The 21,337-nt window shown below is 44.7% G+C and overlaps 1 protein-coding gene across 2 annotated transcripts in view; it reads left to right on the top strand.

Annotated features, from left to right (window-relative positions):
- IPO8 (importin 8) overlaps nucleotides 1-21,337 on the top strand; it is a 57,789-nt gene that overhangs the window by 27,644 nt on the left and 8,808 nt on the right. The window contains exons 17-22 of one of the 2 annotated variants that reach the window (XM_040972228.1): nucleotides 968-1,034; nucleotides 4,084-4,209; nucleotides 4,764-4,861; nucleotides 7,906-8,001; nucleotides 18,328-18,548; nucleotides 20,421-20,626. In XM_040972228.1, the coding sequence (XP_040828162.1) occupies nucleotides 968-1,034; nucleotides 4,084-4,209; nucleotides 4,764-4,861; nucleotides 7,906-8,001; nucleotides 18,328-18,548; nucleotides 20,421-20,626 (814 nt within the window). The remainder of the gene's footprint in view (nucleotides 1-967; nucleotides 1,035-4,083; nucleotides 4,210-4,763; nucleotides 4,862-7,905; nucleotides 8,002-18,327; nucleotides 18,549-20,420; nucleotides 20,627-21,337) is intronic. The other variant, XM_040972229.1, reaches the window with a different exon arrangement.

Here is a 21,337-nt window from a genome sequence, read left to right on the forward strand (position 1 = left end):
ACAACAGTACACCATACACAGTTGTATCTGCCATTTTTTTCCCTCAATAGAGTTTAGTTTTCCTGCCTTTTGTTTTTCCCCCAATAAACTTAACTATTCTTTGTGGTTGTATAATACTTTCTTAGATTGCAGCAATGAATGGGACTTGCTTGTCACATTGTGTGTGTGGTCAGTGGCTTGGTTGGTTTATTGCTCGTGGTGGAGTTGCTGGCCGGGGTGTGTTAGTAACTGGTCCTTTGTGGTGTACTGTGAGGCTTTGTACTTGCATAAATCGGTCAGCAACATGGCACGCTGCCCCTCGCTGCCCCTCGCTGCCCCTCACTGCCATGCCCAGCCGGGAAGGTCACAGGTGTTGGTGTTGTGTTTTGGATCTGGGCTGTTACCAGATTGGAGTGAAGTTGGTAAACTAAGGTCTGTTGGTATTTCTTTTTTATAACCTTTGTTTATTTTCCTGTGGGTCTGTTGATCTCGTGGCAGGGAAGTTTTAATCTTTATCTGTGAAAAATACCACTTGAGAAGATTTAATTATTCATCTTTGGCTTTACATTGTTCCATATAGAGATTTTACATTTTTAACAACTAAAGCTAAAATCTCCTCTTAAATGTTTCCAGATTTTGTTTGTGGGCTTTAAGTCTCTTTCCTTTTTCAGCATTATAAAGCAAGTTAAAAGTTTTTTTTTTTTTAATTCTAGTATTTTCATAGTCTGTTTCTTCACATACTCTGTTATTTTAGGAATTTATTAACATATGAGATAAGGAACTTGGTTAATTTGTAATTCCATTATGGGTTTATGACTTAATCTCCATTATCATTTATCTACTTTTCTAATTTCCTTGTTACCACATGTTTTGTTTTTCGCACCAGGTTTAGAATTAGCTTGTCATGTTTCTCTTGCAGAGAAGTCCTGTGGACATGTTTAATTGCGTATCCTGAATTGTAACCTACAGATGTTGTACTTGTCTTTAGATTCTGCAGCAGCTTGAGAATATCTGTCTGCGCATCATTGATCTGGTTCTACAGAAGCATGTCATTGGTAAGTTCAAAGGCTTCAGGGCTGAAGGTCTTCTTTTTTTTTTTAAATATTTAGTGAATTCCAAAAAGTGCATTTTTTAACTCTTGAAGTGTAGTATGGTGTACAGTTTTGAGAAAGATGAACTTGTGCTCCTTAGATTTTGGATGTATTTAAGTGTTCAGTATCTGCAACTTAAATATCCGTTAGAGAAATTTTGGCCTTAGAAGTTTTAAAGACAAGAGAGCTTGAGATTGTATATTTTGTGTTTTTCTATTTTTAGAAATGAAGAGCTGGTGTGAGGTTTAAGTGATAGCCACTTAGTATGGGACTGAATAAGGTTCACTACTCCTAGCAGACATGTTTCTCAGCAGAATTGTGAATTAACTGTTGCCTGATTCTCTATTGTTGTGCTTGACCTCTGAGTAGAATCAGTGAGTGATATGACAGCTAGAAATTAGAAGCTCTTGGGGAACTTTGTGTGAGGGCTATTTTTTGTAGTATCCGGACATTTGGAAGTTTGTGTCCCCATATCCTATGGGTGTGATGAGGTGCAGGCTGGGCAGATGTCAGGAGGATGCAGGTAAAGAGCTTTCACTTTTCATCCTTTAGGAGTGTGAATGATCTCCGAATAGATGACTAAAATATGGCATGGTATATACATAGTATGTATTTACGGGCATATACGCATGCTTGATGGGATACAATGGTGGAATACTGTTCAACTTTGAGAAGCAAATCTATTACTTGTGAAAAGGTGAACCCGTAGAACATTCTGCTGTGAAATATGCCAGAGACAGAAAGACAAACACTTACCTGCGTGCAATCTTAACAAGTTTAATTCATAGAAAGGCAAGACTGGAAGAGCGGTTACCAGGGCTGGGAGGTGGTAGCGCGTTAGGATAAGGAGATGTTGCTCAAAAAGATGGGTGCTGTTAACAGGCATTTATCATTTTCTTCAAAACAGTTGAGAAAGTAAATTTTAAGGATTCCAGTCATAGAACAATATGTTAATTAGCTTTGCTTGGCTATTTCACAAATATATAGTCTCAGTAGCACATAATCTTTTTACTCATCAACTAAAAAAAATAGCAATTTAAACACATAAGTCTTTGAGCAAGACCGTTGGATGTCAGGACTGGAACAGAGAGCGACGTGAATAGGTGGAGTGGGATTTTTAGAGCGGTGGAGTTTCTGTACGAAGCAGTCACAGCGGAGGTTATCTTGTCATTCATTTGTGAAAACAGACCATGCAGTGCACTGCAGCCACTGCCCAGTGTCAACCATGGCCTGCACTTAACACTGATAGAGTTTCTGAAAGTTCTGTTCTGCTGTTACGTACGTAACATGGTACCTTTGGGTGGGATTTCCTTCTTTTTAAAGGCTCAATAGTATCTGATCATACATCGTGTGTATTTGTGTGTGTTTTTGCACAGTCATCAATCACTTTTTCTATGTCTTGGCTGTCGTGGCCGATGCTACAGTTAACGTAAGTGTGCAGTTTCCTTTACACTGGACATATATCCAGCAGTGAGGTTGCTGGGGCTCAGGGTAGCTCTGTTTTTATCTCAGGAATTTTTATATTGTTTTCCACAGTGGCTGCCCACTACCAACAACTGTGGTTCTACCAATAGCTTTCCTCTGTCCTTCCCCTTTCCGTCATTTGTCTTTTTTTTTTTTTGCGGATGGCCATTCTTCTGGCTGTGAGATTATGTCTCATGGTAGTTTTGTTTTCCAAGTAATTGATTCTTTAGGCTTTCAGAGGTCTCTCGGCATCTGTACTTTCCATAAGGACCCCAGACGGTTCTAGGTTGTCATTGTAAGCACAGTGCAAGAAAGTAATTTTCACACACATCACCAAAGATCAAATCATAAGTCAAGTATTAGGACAATTTCCTTATATTAAAAGATGCCTAAATACAATATGGTTTTTAAAGGGAAGTCATGTGTAGTTTGAAGGTAAACCTGCTCTATCAAAAGCTGTACAACAAGGAGAAACATGTAAGGGAAATCCAAGCGCACACAGACATTCCTCTCACCTGGCAGGCTTCATCAAGCGTCAGAAACCACCCCGTCCCCTTGTCCTCCTCTTGTACAGTATTGTGTATGCACACTCTCTACATCCGGATGAATCCCTGGATTTCATCTCATTTTCTCTGTGACATTCTCCACGAACATAAATCATTGGCTGCTGTTTGGGGGGTTGAACATCCTTCCGGGTGTGCCTTGTCCCTGTGTGCCAAAGAATTAACCCAGTATCTCGGTCTCGTAGTTTCAATGTATATTTTGCTTGATAAGTGACGTTGAGCAATTTTTTAATATACCTTTTGACCATGTGTATTGTCTTTGGACAAATGCCTATTCAGACCCCTTTACCCAGTTTTTAAAATCAAGTCATGTTGTTGCTGTTGAGTTGGAGTTCCTTCTTTGAGTTGTAGTCTTGTATCACATGAATGGTTCACAGTTTTCTTCTTCCGTTCTGTAAGATGTCTCTTCACTCTGTAGCTTCCTTTGCTGTGCAGTAGTGTCTTAGTTTGACATCCTATTAGCCCAGTTTTGTTTTTGCACTTTTGCAGCCATGTCTAGGAAAGTCATTCCCTAGACTAATGTCATGGAACTTGGCCCTTTGTTTTTTCTGGTAATTTCATGATTTCAGGTCTCAGTGTATAGATCACCAATTGATCTTCATTTGATTTTTTTTTGTATATGTTAATGACGTTTCAGTTTTTTTTTCCTTGTACATGTGGATTGCTTGTTTTCCTAGTGTTATTTTAAACACTGAGATGTGTGAGAGATGTGTCATAATCTGTTCTTGCCCACATTTCTGATATAGCTTATGCATAAAACTGTATTTGAAAATGGAAAAAAAATATATATGATTTTCCAACATTAGAGGAACGTTGAACAGAGGGCGGGCCCATGAGAAGCAGGTGCAGAGGGCTGGGCCTGCGGATCCCCAAGAGGGGGCCTTGTCAGGGTGCCAGGCACACGGGCACGGGGTGTGCCAGGCTCATCCTTGCCCTTCGCTTCTGCTCCTTTCTGGCATTCTGACTGTTAATTTCCTCCCTTCCAGAGTTTTATGAAGAAATTCTTTCCCTGGCGTACAGTCTAACCTGCCACACCATCTCCCCTCAGATGTGGCAGCTCCTAGGAATACTGTATGAGATTTTTCATCAGAGCAGCTTTGAATATTTCACAGGTATGGCTTGAACATGGCTGTGTGTCTGTGTCTAGGTTTCTGAACAGGCAGGGTGTGTAACCGCGCTCTCCTTGGATCGAGGGTGGAGCTGCTCTCTGCTCTCTGCTGCTTTCCAGCCATGGGCCTCGAGGCAGAGGAGGGAGGCTGGAGGTCTTGCTGATTGCTGTCTGCAGTTCTCACCCGGAGCGTGTACGTGGATGGCAATGCCATAAGATTCTTAGAATGCCACCGCCTGATAGTCCAGGCACTGTCCTGAGCTCAGCAGTGAGCCCTGCAGACAGTGGTGGTGGGGCAGATGCTCGGGCCACCTGGCGGGAGAGCCAATCACAGGCGAGCAGGTGAGTGCGGGTGGGGATGCTGCCCTGGGCTGGTTCCGCTTGCCCCACGTGGGAGGAGGGCAGCTGAATCATTTCCGTCTCAGGGATGTTGTGCTTGTGGAGGACAGTCATGTGTGGGAGCTGCACAGGCTGCTTTCACAACTGCAGTGGGAGGAATTTATTCCTGCCCTTGTCACTGAAGTCTCACTAGGATTTCAATTTTTTTTTTTTTCCTAGACATGATGCCTCTCCTACATAATTATGTGACCATAGATACAAATACTTTCCTGGCAAATCCAAAAAACTTAGAAATCATTTTCACCATGTGTAGAAAGGTAAGCGTCACACTGGGTCATACCATGTGGGGTTTTACTTCAGACAGTCTCTCACTTGGTTTCTTAGACAGCTAGTCCTCTGTTACTCAGAAGCTCCCTTTCAGCTCTGTAGCTTCCATCATTTTGCGTTTTCACAAACTTGGAGCTTGGGGTTGTTGCAGTTGGGAAGTTGCATGTTGCCTTTTGGGGCCTTGGGGCATGTCAGCCTTGCTGGAGTTTGTGGGGTCCTGGGCTGTTGGAGCAGCTGTCCCTCAGGAGCAGGGATGCGGCGTTGGCATGGTGCGGTGTTGGCATGATGCTCCATTGGCATGCAGCCTGGGCAGGCCTCCCACAGACGGCCACTTCTTAAAGGCTTTATTAATTTGAAAGTCAGAGGGAGAGACAGGCAGGGATTTTGCATGTACATGTTCCCCCCTTTAAATGGCTGCAGCAGACAGGGTCGGATCAAGCCAAAGCCGCAGCCTGGAACCTGTTCCTCATCTCCCACGTGCATGGCAGGAGCCCAAGTACTTGGGTCGTCTTCTGCTGCTGTTTGTTAATCAGTGATGGGATGACAACTTTTTTTTTTGAATGATTGAGTATATTTGAAGTTACCAGATATCTGAAATTTTAAGCATAAAGAATATGAGATAAAAAATACAATAGTGGGTTCAGCATGATAGCCTAGTGCCTAAATCCTCGCTTTGTGTGTGCTGGGATCCCATATGGGCTCCAGTTCATATCCTGGCTGCTCCACTTCCCATCCACCTCCTTACTTTTGGCCTGGAAAAGCAGTGGAGGACTGCCCAAACCCTTGGGACCCTGTACTACGTGGGAGACTCAAAAGAGACTCATGGCTCCTGATTTCAGATGGCTTAGCTCCAGCCATTGTGGCCACTTTGGGAATGAGCCAGTGGATGGAAGATCTTTTTTTCTCTCCTTCTCTCTGTAGATAATAAAAAAAAATTTACAACAGTTGCAAAAAAAAAAAAAAAAAAAAACCACCTTTGCTCAATATATATAATGCATATAAGGGCAACCCTTGAATTTGTGCCCGGACATGATTGTCTGTTTCCACAGGTTACATTTAGCCCTATTTGATCCTATGCTGAAATCTGTTTTTTTAAAAAATTAGTTTATCTGGAAGGCACAGAGACAGGTTTCCTATCTTTGCTTCACTGGTTCACTGCCCGTGTGTTAGAGGGCTTGGGCCTGGGCTAAAGCTGGGAGTTGGGCTGTTTGTTCAGGTTTCTCACTCGGGAGGCAGGAATTTGACTGTTGGAGCCACCACCTTCTCCAGTAATGACTCATTGATAGGCAGCTGGCACCGTCAGCCCGAGTAGCCAACTCACACAGTCTTACGGACATGGTGTCTAAGTGCCAAGGCTGCATGGCCGCCCCTCAGAGCCCTTTAAATGACAAGATCTGCTTTCTTTTATTTTCCTGTTGGAAACTAAAACCAAATCAAACTATCACTAAGAAAAACCCAAGTAAGTGAAATTGTATGAAAAGAGAATGAGTTTCTCCTTATTCTGGCATACAACTTCACGCGGTAGATAGGTGCTGTTAGCGTTGTCGTAGTATCTACTATGGCAGAGTAGGATGGCACCAGGCTGGCAGGTGGCAGAGCTGTGGTCTTGCCGCTCATGCTCGGGAGCTGGACTCTGATCCTTGGTCCTGGAGGGGGAGTGTGCAATGATGCAGGAAGTTTGGTTCTTAGCTCTGTCCACTGTCAGTTTCAAGCTTTTGAAGCTATGCTCTCTCTTCCGTGCTTTTGTGAGTGTGTGCCTTTTAAATACCCTTACTGTTGCCAGGGAGGCCTTTTAGGAGGGGGAGAAGTTAAATTGAGAATGTGTGATCTGTCATCTTCACCTGAATATATTTTTTTGTTTGTTTTTGTAATTCAGTTTTTTTTTTTAAAATCACTGATTTGAAAGACAGAGTTACATAGCGAGAGAGATTTTTGGTCTGCTCTTTTACTGCCTCATGTCTACAATGACTGGAGCTGGGCCAGGCTGCAGCCAGGAGCCAGGAGATCCCTCTGAGTCGGCCATGTGGGAGCAGGTTTAGCGCTTGGGCTGTCCTCTACGGTTTTGCCAGGCATGTAGGCAGGGAGCTGGCTTGGGAGCGGAGCAGCTGGGACTTGAGTGGGTGTATGGGATGTCTGTGCAATGGGGGCTTATTCTGCACCACAGGGCTAGCCCTGCTAGTTACTTTCTTTGCTCTTTCTTTTTTCTTTCCTGGTCCTTTTCATTCTTTGTAAAATTCTTCTCTCACCTTTATTTCTTTATTATTCATTCAGTCCATTTTTTAAAGTGTCTGTGTTTGCTTCTAAGTATGTTAATTTTTCCACCTGTCCTAACTTGTCACACGAGCTTGTTGTGCGGTAGGCTCGCCTCTTCCGGGAATCTTACATAGGGTCTGTCTTGTGAGTGTGCCCACTGTAGACTTGTTTGTGCTGGTGACAGGACAGAATTGAGGGCAGGGAACCATCTGGTTACTTGTTATTGTCATCTGCTGTCAGACTACATAGTTCTCCATGGCTGTAATGCCCATGGGAAGTATTCTTATTTTTTTTACTTCTTTGAGAGACAGAGTTCTCATTGGCTGGTTCAGTCACCCAGTGCCTGCTAGGGCTGACATTGGGCCTGGGCTACACCACGGCCTGACCTCGTGGGAAAGCGTGATCTTACAGTCCGCTTAAGGATATTGAAAGGTGCTTAGTAACAAACAAACAAAAAAGCAAACAAAAAAGGTGCTTTGTTTTCTTTTGATTTCATTTTATTTTGGTTTGATATGTCCTGAGGGAAGCTTCATATGTCTGAAGAGTTAACTCGTATAGGCTGCTTCATTTATCTGAGTCAAGTAAGTGTGGGTTATTTTACCTTTTAAGGTAAATAGAGAGGACAGAAGATCTTTGCTGTCACTTCCTTTGCATGGGAAGGCAAACTTGCGATGCGTACCAAGCTTGGGTTCCTTTGACAGAATTTCTGTGGGCTTCATGTGCGCTCAGCCGCACTCGGTGCCGTGTCATTCACTGCTGGGCTACGCTGTGCTTGCTGCAGGTGCTGTATGGAGATGCGGGAGAAGACGCGGAGTGCCACGCAGCCAAGCTGCTGGAAGTGATCATCCTCCAGTGCAAGGGAAGGGGCATCGATCAGGTGACGCATGGGCGGGGAGCAGCCTGTCTGACATTGACATCTAAAACGCGTCGCCCAGTCGGCGTTCTGTCTACATGACAGTGACAGGAGCCAGGCAGCGTGGACCCTGGAGCTTGCGTCTTAGCTTAGAGAGGATATACATAGAAACTTTGGAGTCACTGAAGGGGCTGGCAGTGAAGAACGGACACACCGGTCTGTCTGCTCCCAACCCAGCGAGTTCTGTGGGGCTCTGTTTCGGTTGGTGCCATTTGCATGCTCCAAGATCAGCTTTCGAATGAGAAATTAAGATACTATGGAAACAAATTTCCCTTCAGACTAAAAAAAAAAGTTCATTTCTATTTCATAATTTTCATTATGATGCATAAGTTTATTAATTGTCAGATAAGTTCAGTTTTTGATAGTACAGTGGTATGATCGGTTACTTACAAAGTTTCGAAGCAACTGAGTAAGAGTTTTGCACTTTGGCCAGCCCTTCGGTATTTTCTGGCCCCCTGTGGTTTTGGTAGTAGGCTTGTTGAACTAGGTCAAGTGCTATCCACTGTGCTCATTTGAAGGTGCCCTCCTGTGGTTCTTAGGGTATTCATGAAGTTGTGCAACTGTTACCGCAGTTGTAGAACATTCTGTCACCTTCCTGCTCTCACCCCAAATCACCACTTCCCCCGTCCAGTAGCAGTCACTGCTCATGTCCTCCAGCCCTAGGTCTCCCCGCTTGTCGTCGGCCCATAGATTGGTCTGTTCTGAACTTTTTTTTGTTAGTGCGATACATGTTCCTTGGCGTCTCGCTTTCATTTAGCATTAGGTTGTCAAGATTACATTTCTATTATGGTATGTATCAGTATTCCATTTCTTTCACTGCCGAGTAGCATCCCATGGTACGGACATACCACATTTATCCATTCATTGCTTGGTGTTCGTCTGGGTTCTTTCGACTTCTTGACTGTAGTAAGCCAGGCTGTTAGGAGTATGTGTGTACGGGTTTTTCTGTTCACATTTTCATTTCCTAGGATTGGAAATCTTGAGTCATTTGATATTGGATAATTGCGCTTAATCGTATGAGGAGCTGTTTCCAAAGTAGCTGCACTGTTTCCGGTTCTTGCTGGAAGTAAATGAGGGTTCATTTTCTCCAGTTCCTCAAACACTGCTTTGTCACAGCCATCCTGGGAGGTGGGAAGCACTGCTTCCTCATGGTTGCTTTCAAAATGTTTATGTATTTGAAAGAGTTAAGAGAAAGGGAGAGATGGAGAGATCTTCTGTTCTCTGGTTCGCTCTGTCCAGGTTTCGATCATGGCCAGAGCTGGCTGGCCCAAAGCCAGGAACCAGGAGCCAGGAGCTTCCTCCAGGTCTCCCGCATGGGTACAGGGTCCCAAGGCTTTGGGCCGTCCTCCGCTGCTTCTCCAGGCCACAAACAGGGCTGGATGGGAAGTGGAGCCGCTGGGACTCCATCCAACACCATACAAGACGCCAGCCCTGTAGGCCAAGACCTAGCCGGTTGTGCCCTAGTACTGTGGCCCCCTCTTTATTTCTTAGCAGAAATAAGGGAATCCAGGAGGTGAAGTGCTGGCATATGCAAAAGAATGTGCTGGAAAGAAAAAATAAACTCTCAACCCAAATCTACCAAAATTATTATTATTTTTTAAGATTTATTTATTTTTATTACAAAGTCAGATATACAGAGAGGAGGAGAAAGAGAGGAAGTCTTTCATCTGATGATTCACTCCCCAAGTGAGCGCAACGGCCGGTGCTGCGCTGATCCAAAGCCAGGAGCCAGGAACCTCCTCCAGGTCTCCCACACAGGTGCAGGGTCCCAAGGCTTTGGGCCATCCTCCACTGCTTTCCCAGGCCACAGGCAGGGAGCTGGATGGGAAAGTGGAACTGCCGGGATTAGAACTGGTGCTCATATGGGATCCTGGTGTGCTCAAGGCGAGGACTTCAGCTGCTAGGCCACAGTGCCGGGCCCTCCAAAATTATTTTTCAAAAATGAAGGGAAGGGGCCAATATTAAGTGTCTTGGGTAAAACTCCTGGACACTGCTTCTTGTCCTGGCTGCATTTCTCGGATGGCTAATTATGCCAAGTGCGGTTTCATGGGCTGATTGGCCTGTTTCGAATGTCTTAAAAAATTGATAGAGGGGTGGGGGAGTGGGGAAAGAGAGCGAGCAAGCGAGAACATGCATGAACGAGCACCCTCATTGCTGGTTCACTGTCTAGATGCTGGCGTTGAGAGCGCACACACTGCAGGCATTCCACGCGGCAGGAGCCGAGTTCCTTGAGCCGCCCTCTGTGTCCGGTCCACGTCGGTAGGAAGCTGGAGTCAGTCTAACCGAGGCTCTGCAGTGCGGGCAGGGCTGTCCTAACTGCTCGCTTGAGCACTTGTTACAATTGCTGGTTTTAATTGTGTTATTGTGTTTTACGACTTGGTTTAATTTTCTCCCAATTTGTGGGTTGTCATTTCATTTTGTCGATGGTACCCTTTAAAAACACAAGTTTTTAAATTTTTTAAATTTTAAGTCTCCATTTTTTTTTAACTGGTTATTGTGGGTGTCAGAAAAAATATCAGTAGATCCAAGCTTATAGATTTGCTTTTCTTCAAAAAGTTTTATAGTTTTTGTTCTTTCATTTTGAGCTCTTATTTGTTGTTTTTTTAGACTTATTTTATTTTATTTATTTATTTTTTTGGAAAGATATGTAAACAGAGGAGGAAAGACAGAAAGATCTTCCATTTACTAATTCACTCCCAATGTGACTGCAACGGCTGGAGCTGTGCTGATCAGGAGCCAGGAGCCAGGAGCTTCTTCTGGGTCTCCCATGCGGGTGCAGGGTCCCAAAGCTTTGGGCTGTCCTCAACTGCTTTCCCAGGCCACAAGCAGGGAGCTGAATGGGAAATGAGGCTGCCGGGATTAGAACCGGCGCCCATATGGGATCCCAGCACGTGCAAGGCAAGGACTTTAACTACTAGGCTACTGTGCTGGGCCCAATTTTGAGGTTTTGTATTTGATAGGAAGGTAGAGTCCACATTCAGTTTTGACTTGTGGATATCATGTTATTCTTTTTATTTGAAAGGCAGATTTACAGAGAGAAATAGATAGACAGGAAGATCTTCCGTCTGCTGGTTCACTCTCTGAGTGACAGCAGTGGCCAGAACTGAGCTGATCTGAAGCCAGGAGCCAGGAGTTTGTTCTAGATCTCCCACGCAGATGCCAGGTTCCAAGGCTTTGGGCCATCCTTGACTGCTTTCTCAGGCCATAAGCCAGGGAACTGGAACGAAAAGTCGAGTGACTGGGATTAGAACCAGTGTCTTTATGGGATTCTGGCTCATGCAAGGCGAGGACTTTAGCTACTAGGCTGCCACACCAGACCTGTGTTACTTCAACAGCATTTGTAAGACTTGGCATTCTTGTCAATTAGTTGACCAGAAATGTAAGTTTTTTTCCCCTGTTTTCTTATTCATTTTGTTTTATTTTCTATGGAGTTAGTGTTGAAATCAGAAAGTTTACGACTAAGCTTTGCCTCTAAGACTTTTCTTCTGTTGAGGTTTTCTGGAATTTCCGTGGGAATGTGGGGGTTAGTCCGTCAATTTCAGTAACCAGCCAGACTCGGGTTTTGATAAATGTCGTACAGAATACATAGATAAGCTCGCCAAGTTTTACTGTGTTGGGAGTATTTAATCCATCTTCCACATCTGCCACTGAAAAAGAGGAAGAATATCTAATCTTTCTATCCCAGAATGTAAGATGTCTTGTCTTTTATTTAGGCTATCTTTAATTTCTTTAATTTCTTTTTTTTATTATATTTTGACAATCTTTACATAGTTAATTAGGGTAAAAAGGTTCAAGGGCTACAGGAAAGTGGGTGAGACTATTATTTTTTCCATATTGTTTCCTTCATGTTTAAAGGGGGGGTATTGAGGGAGGAGGCTCACCCAATTTCCCACCCTCCCCAGGTCCCGGATGTAGGGCATGCTCTGAGGTTCTTGCTCAGGTGGTTTGATATTTCAACAGTTATGAATCGCTGCCAGTCTTGCCACTCCAAGCGCTATGAGTTCTTTGAAGAATCCACTGGTTGCCATAGTCCATCATAGGGTCTCAGTTTTAGGCTATCTTTAATTTGTTTCAGCAATATTTGATTGTCATTATACAATGCAATTTGTTTCTGCTCTTAAGTTGCTTAAAATTCTCTGTAATCATGTTGTAAAAGGTGTTTTTAAAATTTCATTTTCAGGCTTACTGTCGGTGTGCAGGAATGGAGCAGTGTTATTATCCCTGCCTCTTGGCTGAGCTTGGTTTGGTCTTACTGTTTCACTGGATTCCCTAGGGCTTCATGCCAGAGCTTGCATTTGCACATGCAGTTGCACTTACCCAACCTGGGGCTTTTACTCATGGTTTTTTTTTTTTTTCTCTGACTGATGGCCCTGGGTAGCACCTGGCACACAGTGCTGAAGGGCTGTGGGAAGAGGACGCGCCCTGTCCTGTCCTGTCCTGTCTGGGGGGGAAGCTTGTCCACTGCCGTGTGTGCAGGGTGTTTGGAAATGCCCTTTTTGAGATGGAGGAAGTTCTCGCTTGTTGCTAGTTTGTGGAGTCTTTGTCCTGAAGGGCTGTTGAATTTTGTCAGAGAACTGCCTCTGTGTGTGTTGACATGATTTGTTGTGTTGGTCCTTTATTCTACATGTGGGGTATTGCGTTAATTAATCTTTATGTTAACCTTGCATTTCCTGGTAAAAAATCCACTTTATGGTCACAGCAAATGATGTTCCAGATTTATTTCTGGATTAAGTGTGCTGGTGTTTTTAAGCAATGTTTTTTTTGTATTTATGTTCATAAGAGATGCTTGTTTTGTGTTTTTGAGTGGCTTGGTATCAGTGTAATGGTGGCCTCACGGTGCTGTGGGAGTGTTCTCGTGTTTTTGAAGAGTTTGTGAGGGTTGATGTTCTTTGCTAGTTTTTAGTAGTGATACCAGCTAGTCATCTCTTTGTATCTGTTCATATTTTCAGCTTTTAAATCAAATTCAATAGTTTGCATCTTTCCCCGAATCATTAACCCTGTGACTGTCTAACACGTTGGTATCTGGTTGTCCGCGGTATTCCCTTTTGTCTCTGTGAGTGGTCCACAGCGATGCCACTGTTCAGTTCAGGGTTTGAGTGGTCCCCATGCCCACTCCTGCCCCTGCCCAAGGTCAAGCTAAATGTGTGAATTTTTGTTCCTCTTTTCACATTTCTGTTCTCCCAGTTTCATTCGTTTCAGTTCTATTTTTTTTCTCCCCTGCATTTACTGTAGGTTTAGTTTGTTGGTCTTGTTCTCTTGTTCTCAAGTACAAGTTCAGGTTATTGATTTTAGATCTTTCTTATTTAAGCATCTGCAGCTGTAAAATTTGAAGCACTAATTTAGCTAAATATCAGAAGTTATGTGTTTGATTTTTTATGTGTTTAACTTTTATCTCAAACTATCTCCTCATATTCCGTGTGGCTTGTTCTGGTCCTGTTGGTCATTTTCAGGGCTGTTTAATCTTCGCACACTGGGCTCCCTTGCGAGGCCAGAGCCTACGCTGTGTGATGCATCCTTTGGACGTGTTGAGGCTTGCTTGCTGCCTCTGGTGTGGTCTGCCCTGGGAGTGCTCGGCGTGCTCCTGGCAGTGAGGTGCTTTCCCCACGTCCAGGGCGTTAGGTCCAGCTAGTCTGCAGTGTTCGAGCTTGTCCAGTTTCCATGCTGCTCTTCACCTGGTTGTTCTCAGTATTGGAAGTGAGATACTGAAGCCTCCAAAATTTATTACAGATGTACCTATTTCTCTTTTTATTTCTGTCAATTTTAAAGACTCATTATTTATATTTATTGGAAAGTCAGATTCACAGAGTGAAGGAAAGACAGAGAGTAAGATCTTCCATCTGCTGGTTCAATCCCCAAGTAGCCACAATGGCTGGAGCTGAGCTGATCTGATCTGAAACCAGGAGCTAGGAGTCTCTTCTGGGTCTCCCACATGGGTATAAGGGCCCAAGGCCTTGGGCCATTCTCGACTGCTTTCCCAGACCACAAGCAGGGAGCTGAATGGGAAGTGGAGCTGTCGGGATTAGAACCGGCACCCATATGGGATCCTGGCGCTCCCAAGGCAAGGACTTTAGCCATTAGGCCATGCCGCCAGGCCCTCTACTTTTTCATTGTTTAATCCATTCATTCATGTTAAGTGCTGCTATTGTTACACATGAATTTAGCCTGCCATTTTATTTTCTGTGTGTTTTTAATAGCTTTGTATTGTTTTTCCTTTATTGCCTTTTTTTTTTAAAGGATTTATTTTAGTTGAAAGAATTAGAGAGCGGGGAGGGAAGGAAAGACAGTGAGACAAGTCTTGCATCCCCTGGTTCACTCCTCAGCAGGCTGCAACAGCCAGAGTTGGGCTGGTCTGAAACCAGAAGCTTCCTCCAGGTCTGCCATGTATGTGCAGAGAGCCAAGACCCCTGTCATTAGTAGGGACTGAGATCAGAAGTGGAACAGCTGGGACACAAATCAGCGCCTGGAGGCAGAGAGGACTAGCATAGTATGCCAGCCCCCTGGTAATTTTTCTTTATAAAGTTTATTTTATTCATTTGAAGGGCAGTTATAGAGAGAGATGGAGGATTTTTCCATCTGCTGGTTTACCACCCACATAGCTACACCTTGTGGGGCTTGGCCAGGCTGAAGCCAGGATCCAGGAACTTCAGTTTGTCCCCTGTAGGTAGGGGGATTCAAGGACTTGGGTCATCTGCCACTGTTTTCACAGTTCCATTGACAAGGAACTGGATCATCAGGAGAGCATTTGCAACTCAAACTGGTGCCTGATAATGGATGCCAGCATTGTAAGTGGTTGTTTACCCATTCCATGACAGTTCTGGCCTGTTTTTTTTTTTTGTTTTTATAATAGATTTACCTATTTTTATTTGAAAGTCAGATTCACAGAGAGGAGAAAGTGGCTGGTGGTGGGTAGTGGGTGGGAAGAGGGCAGAGATCATCCATCTGCTGGTTCATTTCCCAAATGGCTGCAGTGGTTGGAGTTGGGCTGGCAGAAATCAGGGGTTTCTTCTAGGTCTCTCATTTGGGTGCTGGGGCCTAAGGACTTGAACCATCCTTTGCTGCCCTCCCAGGCCATAAACAGGGAGCTGGATTGGAAGTGGAGCAACTGAGACTAGAATGGATACCCATATGGCTGGTTTGCTCCCTAAACACCTGCAGTGGTTACTGCTAGGCCCAAACTGGGAGCCTAGGACTCGGTCTAGGTCCCAGTGTCAAAGGGATGGATTCAATTACCTGAGCCATCCCCTTTCGCGTCCCAAGGTGCGCGACAGCAGGGAGCTAGAGTTGGATTTAGATCTGGGACTTGAATGTAGGTGCTCTGGTACATGATTTGACCACTGCGTCGGACACCCACTCCTGCTTGTTGACATTTTATTTGTTAAAGAATCTAAGAAAAGGAAAGGTGATCAAATATACATGTATTTCTATGTCTTCTTGTTCATCATTGTTGGTTTTCTTGTTGCTGTGGCTTCAATGCTGGCATGTGGTGTCATTTGCTTCAGTACGACCTTACTCTTGTTTGATATTGTTAATGTCAAGTATGTTACATTTCTATATATTACAGGCCCAGCAATATAGTTACAATGTATTGTTTGGTGCCCTTGCTTTTTGAAACAGTTAAGAGGAGAAAGTCAAAGAAATACTGTTAAATACTGTCTTTGATAAATATCTTTATCAAGGATATCTTTGCAATTATCTTTACTGGTGCTCTTTGATGTACGTGTGTGATACTGTGTTGCCATCTGGATCGCTTCACCTTAATGTGAAAACCTGGAACTTCCTGTAAAGCAGGTCTACTAATAATGAATCCATTTTATTTTCGGTAATCTGAGAATGTGTTTATTTTGCCACTTTTTTTTTTTTTTTTAAGATTTATTTGTTTTTTGAAAGTCAGAGGTGAAAGAGCAGAACAGATAGATCTTCACCTGCTGCCTCGCTTTCCAGATAACTGCCGTGGCCAGTGCCGGGGCAGGCGGAACCCGAGAGCCAAGGCTGGGCTTCTTTCTGTGGGTGGCAGCTACCCGAGGCGCCTGGGCCACCCTCCTCTGCTTTTCCCAGGCTATTAGCTGGGAGAGTTCCCCACTACGTCACAACATTGGCTCCTTGCCTTGAGTTTTGAAAGATAATCTTGCTGGATGTTTGGCTGACTGTTTGTTCCGCAGCACGTCTTCTTAATTGGTGTTCTGAGCTACTGTCATTCTGACTGTTCCACTCACACTGGTTTCCTTTCCCTTCTGAGTTCTTTCCAGCGGTAGATCTGCAGTGTTTCTGGTCCATCTTGAGGTTTCTTTGGACATGGGAGGGTTCTGCTTGGATGTTGCAGCCTTCCCTGTCATGAGGACCTGCTGGCTTGGCTGCCAACCACTTTCTACTAGCCTGGCACCCAAAATCCTTTCAATTTTTATGGGAGTGACCCTACTTTCTGAAGCTTTTTTAGCGGTGTTGTTGGCAAACAAAAACGGTATAACCATTCGTAAACATTCTCAGATTGTTGGAAGGCTCCCTTTTCTTCCCGTTGTTGTATACGCTGAGATACACACACAGGTACAAACGCACAAAATCAAAATGGAATGGCAGAGTCATTAAAATCATTCCTCATTTGTTTGAGTCATTGACTTCATTGTGTGTTCATTTGTAGGGCTTGCTTACCGTGTAACTTTCAGAACAAGCTTGTTCGGGCAGGTGGAGCTTCCAGGGTCCCGTGTCCCCTTGCTTCCCTTCCACATTGTCCATCACAGAGACTGGCGATGTCGCCCCTCTCCCTTCGCGGCTGACGCATCCTGCAGATGGCTGTTCCGGGAAGTGGAGAGAGGCTGTGTTTCTGTTGCTGCTGCCTGGGACCCAGTAGCTTCCTGATTTTTTTTTTTCTTTCCCAACCAGTCAATAATCGATAATCGATTTTGTTTGAATAGAATGTGAGGAGATAATCCTGGGTTTACTTGTTTGTATTCCTGATGACTTTGCACAAAATAGTGAATATATACTAGGATGAAACTTGAGTTTTAAAACCTCGCGCAGAGCTCTTCGGACTCGGTTTCCGTTTCCTTGAGGCTCCATTGCTCTGCAGTTCTCTGTGACAGTGATCGCAAACAACACTTCTGTCCTGTGTGTTTTTTGTTACCAAATCAGAACACAGAATACGCTGAATGGAAATGAGACCGAATCCATCGTTGGAGTTGGACTGAAGTGATCTTAATGTGAAGGGCCTGTGTTTTCTTCCTTGATAATTTTCCTCTTTTTTTTTTTTTTTGGAAGATTTATTTTTAATGGAAAGGCAAGACCGTTTTATAAAGCAAAGGAAAGACAGAAAGATCTTTCACTCACTGGTTCAGTCACCAAGTGACTGCAAGGGCCAGAGCTGAGCCAGTAGCCTCTTCCAGGTGTCCCATGTGGGTGCAGGTTCTCAAGGCTTTGGAGCATCCTCTAGTGCCTTGTCAAGCTGTAACCAGGGCGGTGGATAGGAAGTGGAGCAACCAGGACAATGCCCATGTGGGATCCTGGCGCTTGAAGGGAGAGGATTAGCCTCTTGAGCCATTCTGCCGGGCCTGTATTTTTTCATCATTCACTTTGCTCAAGGGGAATCTGTCTTAACAGACTTTCTGATTGCATCATGTGCACTTTCAGTCCCACCCATTTGCAATTTTGTTTTTTTTAAAGATTTATTTTTACTGCAAAGTCAGATATATAAAGAGAAGAGGAGAGACAGAAATATCCTCCATCTGATGATTCACTTCCCAAGTGACTGCAACTGCTGGTACTGTGCCATCTGAAGCCAGGAGCTAGGAGTTCTTCCAGGTCTCCCACATGGGTGCAGGGTCCCAAGGCTTTGGGCCGCCCTCCACTGCTTTCCCAGGCCACAGGCAGGGATCTGGATGGGAAGCAGGGCTGCCAGGATTAGAACTGGCCCATTCAAGGTGAGAACTTGAGCCGCTGGGCCACCACGCCAGATCCTGCAATTTTATTGGTCAAAGAAAAATCCCATCCTGGTGGCTTCCCTGCAGCATGGAAGTGTTTGCCAGTTGTTGCCGCCATTGGAGTGGAGGTTCTTGAAGATAATTTTCTGCTAACTCTAATCTGCCCCTAAAAGGAAGGGATTTTCAGCACTGCTACAGGACTTCTTTTTGTCTACTTAATGTTCATAGGTATTTTGAGAATTTGTGTCTTTTCAATGATTTGCACCAAAAAATAAGCACGTGTCTTATTAAGATGGTCTTACTTGCTGGTATTCAGCTTCCCCGGGCATGTCGTGCAAGTGCTGGTGGCCAGCTGACTGTGTCTCTTTGTTGTCCCCAGTGCATTCCGCTCTTCGTGCAACTTGTTCTGGAGAGGTTGACACGCGGGGTCAAGACGAGCGAGCTCCGCACCATGTGTCTTCAGGTCGCCATCGCCGCCTTGTACTACAGCCCCGACTTGCTGCTGCACACATTGGAGCGGATGCAGCTGCCTCACCACCCTGGGCCAATCACCGTACAGTTTATAAATCAGTGGATGAGCGATACCGATTATTTTCTTGGGTAAGTGACTTTAGGATTATTACAGTACTTTTCTGTTCCTGGGATGTTTACTTTTTAATCTATGCAGTGTGTGACAGCACGTACAAAGACAATTTTCACTTCCTTGGAATGATTGTGTCTTGCCAACCTAACATTTACATCTTAGAGAATGAAGAGTGCATTTCGGCCATCTGATGCAGTGGAAAGGATGCAGGCTCTGAGGATGAGATGTAGGCCTCCCCACTTGGTGTTGACGTGTGTGTGTCAGTGGATACCTCAGCAACAAGAATCAAGTGTGCACTGGATTCCTGGATTGCCATGCACCTGTCGCGCGGTGCCTCCTCTGTGGAGTCAGGTTCCTGGGAAAGGATCCTGGCTGAGACTCAGTGCTTTGTCCCACGATGCTGACCTCTATGGGAACCTCCAGGCAGCTTGTTCTTGACTGTGAGGTCCGAGGCTTGTTGGCCGTGGTCGTGAGTGTCCTGTAGGAGCTCTGACTTTGCTGGGAGACGCTCTCATCTTCGAGCATGGGAAAAGTGCGATACCAAGATGGGATTATGTGCTCACCTCAGTCACCTGTTAGTGATGAGTAGAATTCAAGCGAGATGGCTTTCCTAATTTGTTTTAAAGCCCTAAATGTAACCCGTATTCTTGTTCAGTGCTGTAAGATACTATTTAAAAGAGTTTGCTGAGGAAAATGGAGTTCCTGCTGAGCTAGGCACGGCTCTGGCAGGCGGGCAGAGGGTGGTGGCCTGGCTCAGGACAGGGTGGGAAGCGGGGACGCTTTCGCAAGCCGATGTTGTGTCTTCTGACTTTTCTGCTCCTGGGAGTCTGGGGTTTGACTTTGAGTAGGTTTGTTATTAAAGTCTTGATGGGAGGATCATGCTTTTAAAAGAAATGGACTTTGAAGTTAATTCTACTAAAGTTGTAGAGAGGAGGGATACGGTCGCAGTTGTTACGCCCCTGTGGGCATTTTCTTAGAGACGGACTGAGCTGTGTGTAGACTGGACCACTGGGCCTGTGCTTTCCTGGGTCCCTTGGAGGCCCACTGTCCTGCCGAGGGCCACTGGCTTCCTCCCTGTCTGCGAGTTAGGGACTTGGTGGAAGGAGGAGACCTGAGGTCACGTGCAGTTTCCATTACAGCCTTCTACTCTGGCTTTGGAAACCTGGATAAAGCAGGAATGGAGACGGTGTGGAGTAATCCTGGGAGCTGTAACGTGGATCAGGAAATGGTCATGAGACTTGACTTACTGCATGTAATCTCTTGGTTCCTGTTTGGAATTTTGAGTGTTACACCAATATGCAGTAGTCTTGGTCACTAATATTTTTTGTATGCAATGTACAGGGACTGTTCACTGGTAAAATATGACCAATATATAATGGCCAAATATTTTCTCTTTACATTTAAATTTTCCTTGTGTTTTACAGCTGGGAACTTGAATAGATTAATTCGTAGGCACTGAAGTCATCTTATTGGATGCTAAATTTCTGGAACCTGTTTGGGCCTCTTAGATTAGCGTAGTCGGCCAGGAGCCCTGTGGGCCAGTGTCATGGCAGAAAAGTCGAAGGTGTCTGAATTTTTCTGTACAATGCTGGTGTTCTTGCTTGCTGAGACCCATTATGCTGACGCTCACGTGCAGTACATAGAGTAGTGGAGAGCTGCTGCTGACATAGGATTTCCCGTGCCACTTGCAGACTGCCCTAGGGTTTAGATGGTAGTCACGGAGTTACAGAATCTGTCTTACGTGAGATTTCACGTAGTGCAGAGTATAGGATAGCTCTGTGAACCTTAGCTTGCACTTCGCATACCCCTTTTTGTGATTTCTAAGGAATTTGTTCTTGTATTTTTCAAGTCTCTCTGTTGAGCTTTTTTTTTTTCGCTTTGTTTTGCAGGCATCATGACCGGAAGATGTGTATAATAGGACTGAGTGTTCTTTTGGAATTGCAAAACCGACCACCTGCAGTAGATGCCGTGGTGGCACAGATCCTCCCCTCAATCCTCTTCCTTTTCCTTGGCCTAAAGCAGGTCTGTGCCACTAGACAAATGTTAAACCAAGAGGATCGTTCAAAAATAGAGAAAGCTGACATGGAAGAGAACGGTAAAGTCTTTGTGTTGCAGTGAATGCTAAAATTGGTTTATGTTTGAGCATGCATTTGCTTTGAATTTTAGTTATTTGTAGCCATTAATCAGATTTATGTTGCTTGACGTGCGCAAAGTTTTTAAAGATTTCACCTTTCTAGGAAAGGTAGATTTATAGAGGAGGAGACACAGAGAGAAAGATCTTCCATTCTCTGCTTCAGTCCCCAAGTGGGCACAACGGCTGGAGCTGAGCTGATCCAAAGCCAGGAGCCAAGAACTTCTTCCGGGTCTCCCATGTGGGTGCAGGGTCCCAAGGCTATACTGCTTTCCCAGGCCCAAAGCAGGGAGCTGGATTGGAAGTGGAGCAGCTGGGACATGAACCCTGCATGGCAAGGCAAGGGTTTAGCCACTGAGCCATCCCGCTAGGCCCAGACCTGATGCACATCTAATGAATATTTTCGATTCATTTGTTATTAATTAGCTGATGTAAGTTACAACTGGTGTCCTTTTTTAATGGCTTATTTATTTTACTTGAAAGTCAGAATTACAGAGAAGGAGAGGCAGAGGGAGAGGTCTTCCATCCTCTGGTTCACTCCCCAAATGGCTGTTACGGCCAGAGCTGGGTTGGTGCAAAGGCAGGAGGAGCCTGGGGCTTCTTCTGGGTCGTCCTTGTAGGTGTAAGGTTCTAGGAACTTGGGCTATCTTCTACTGGTTTCCTGGGACACCAGCA

The sequence above is a fragment of the Ochotona curzoniae genome, unplaced genomic scaffold (assembly GCF_017591425.1).
Source record: "Ochotona curzoniae isolate NIBS_2020 unplaced genomic scaffold, NIBS_Ocur_1.0 contig_2235, whole genome shotgun sequence".
Lineage (NCBI taxonomy): Eukaryota > Metazoa > Chordata > Mammalia > Lagomorpha > Ochotonidae > Ochotona > Ochotona curzoniae.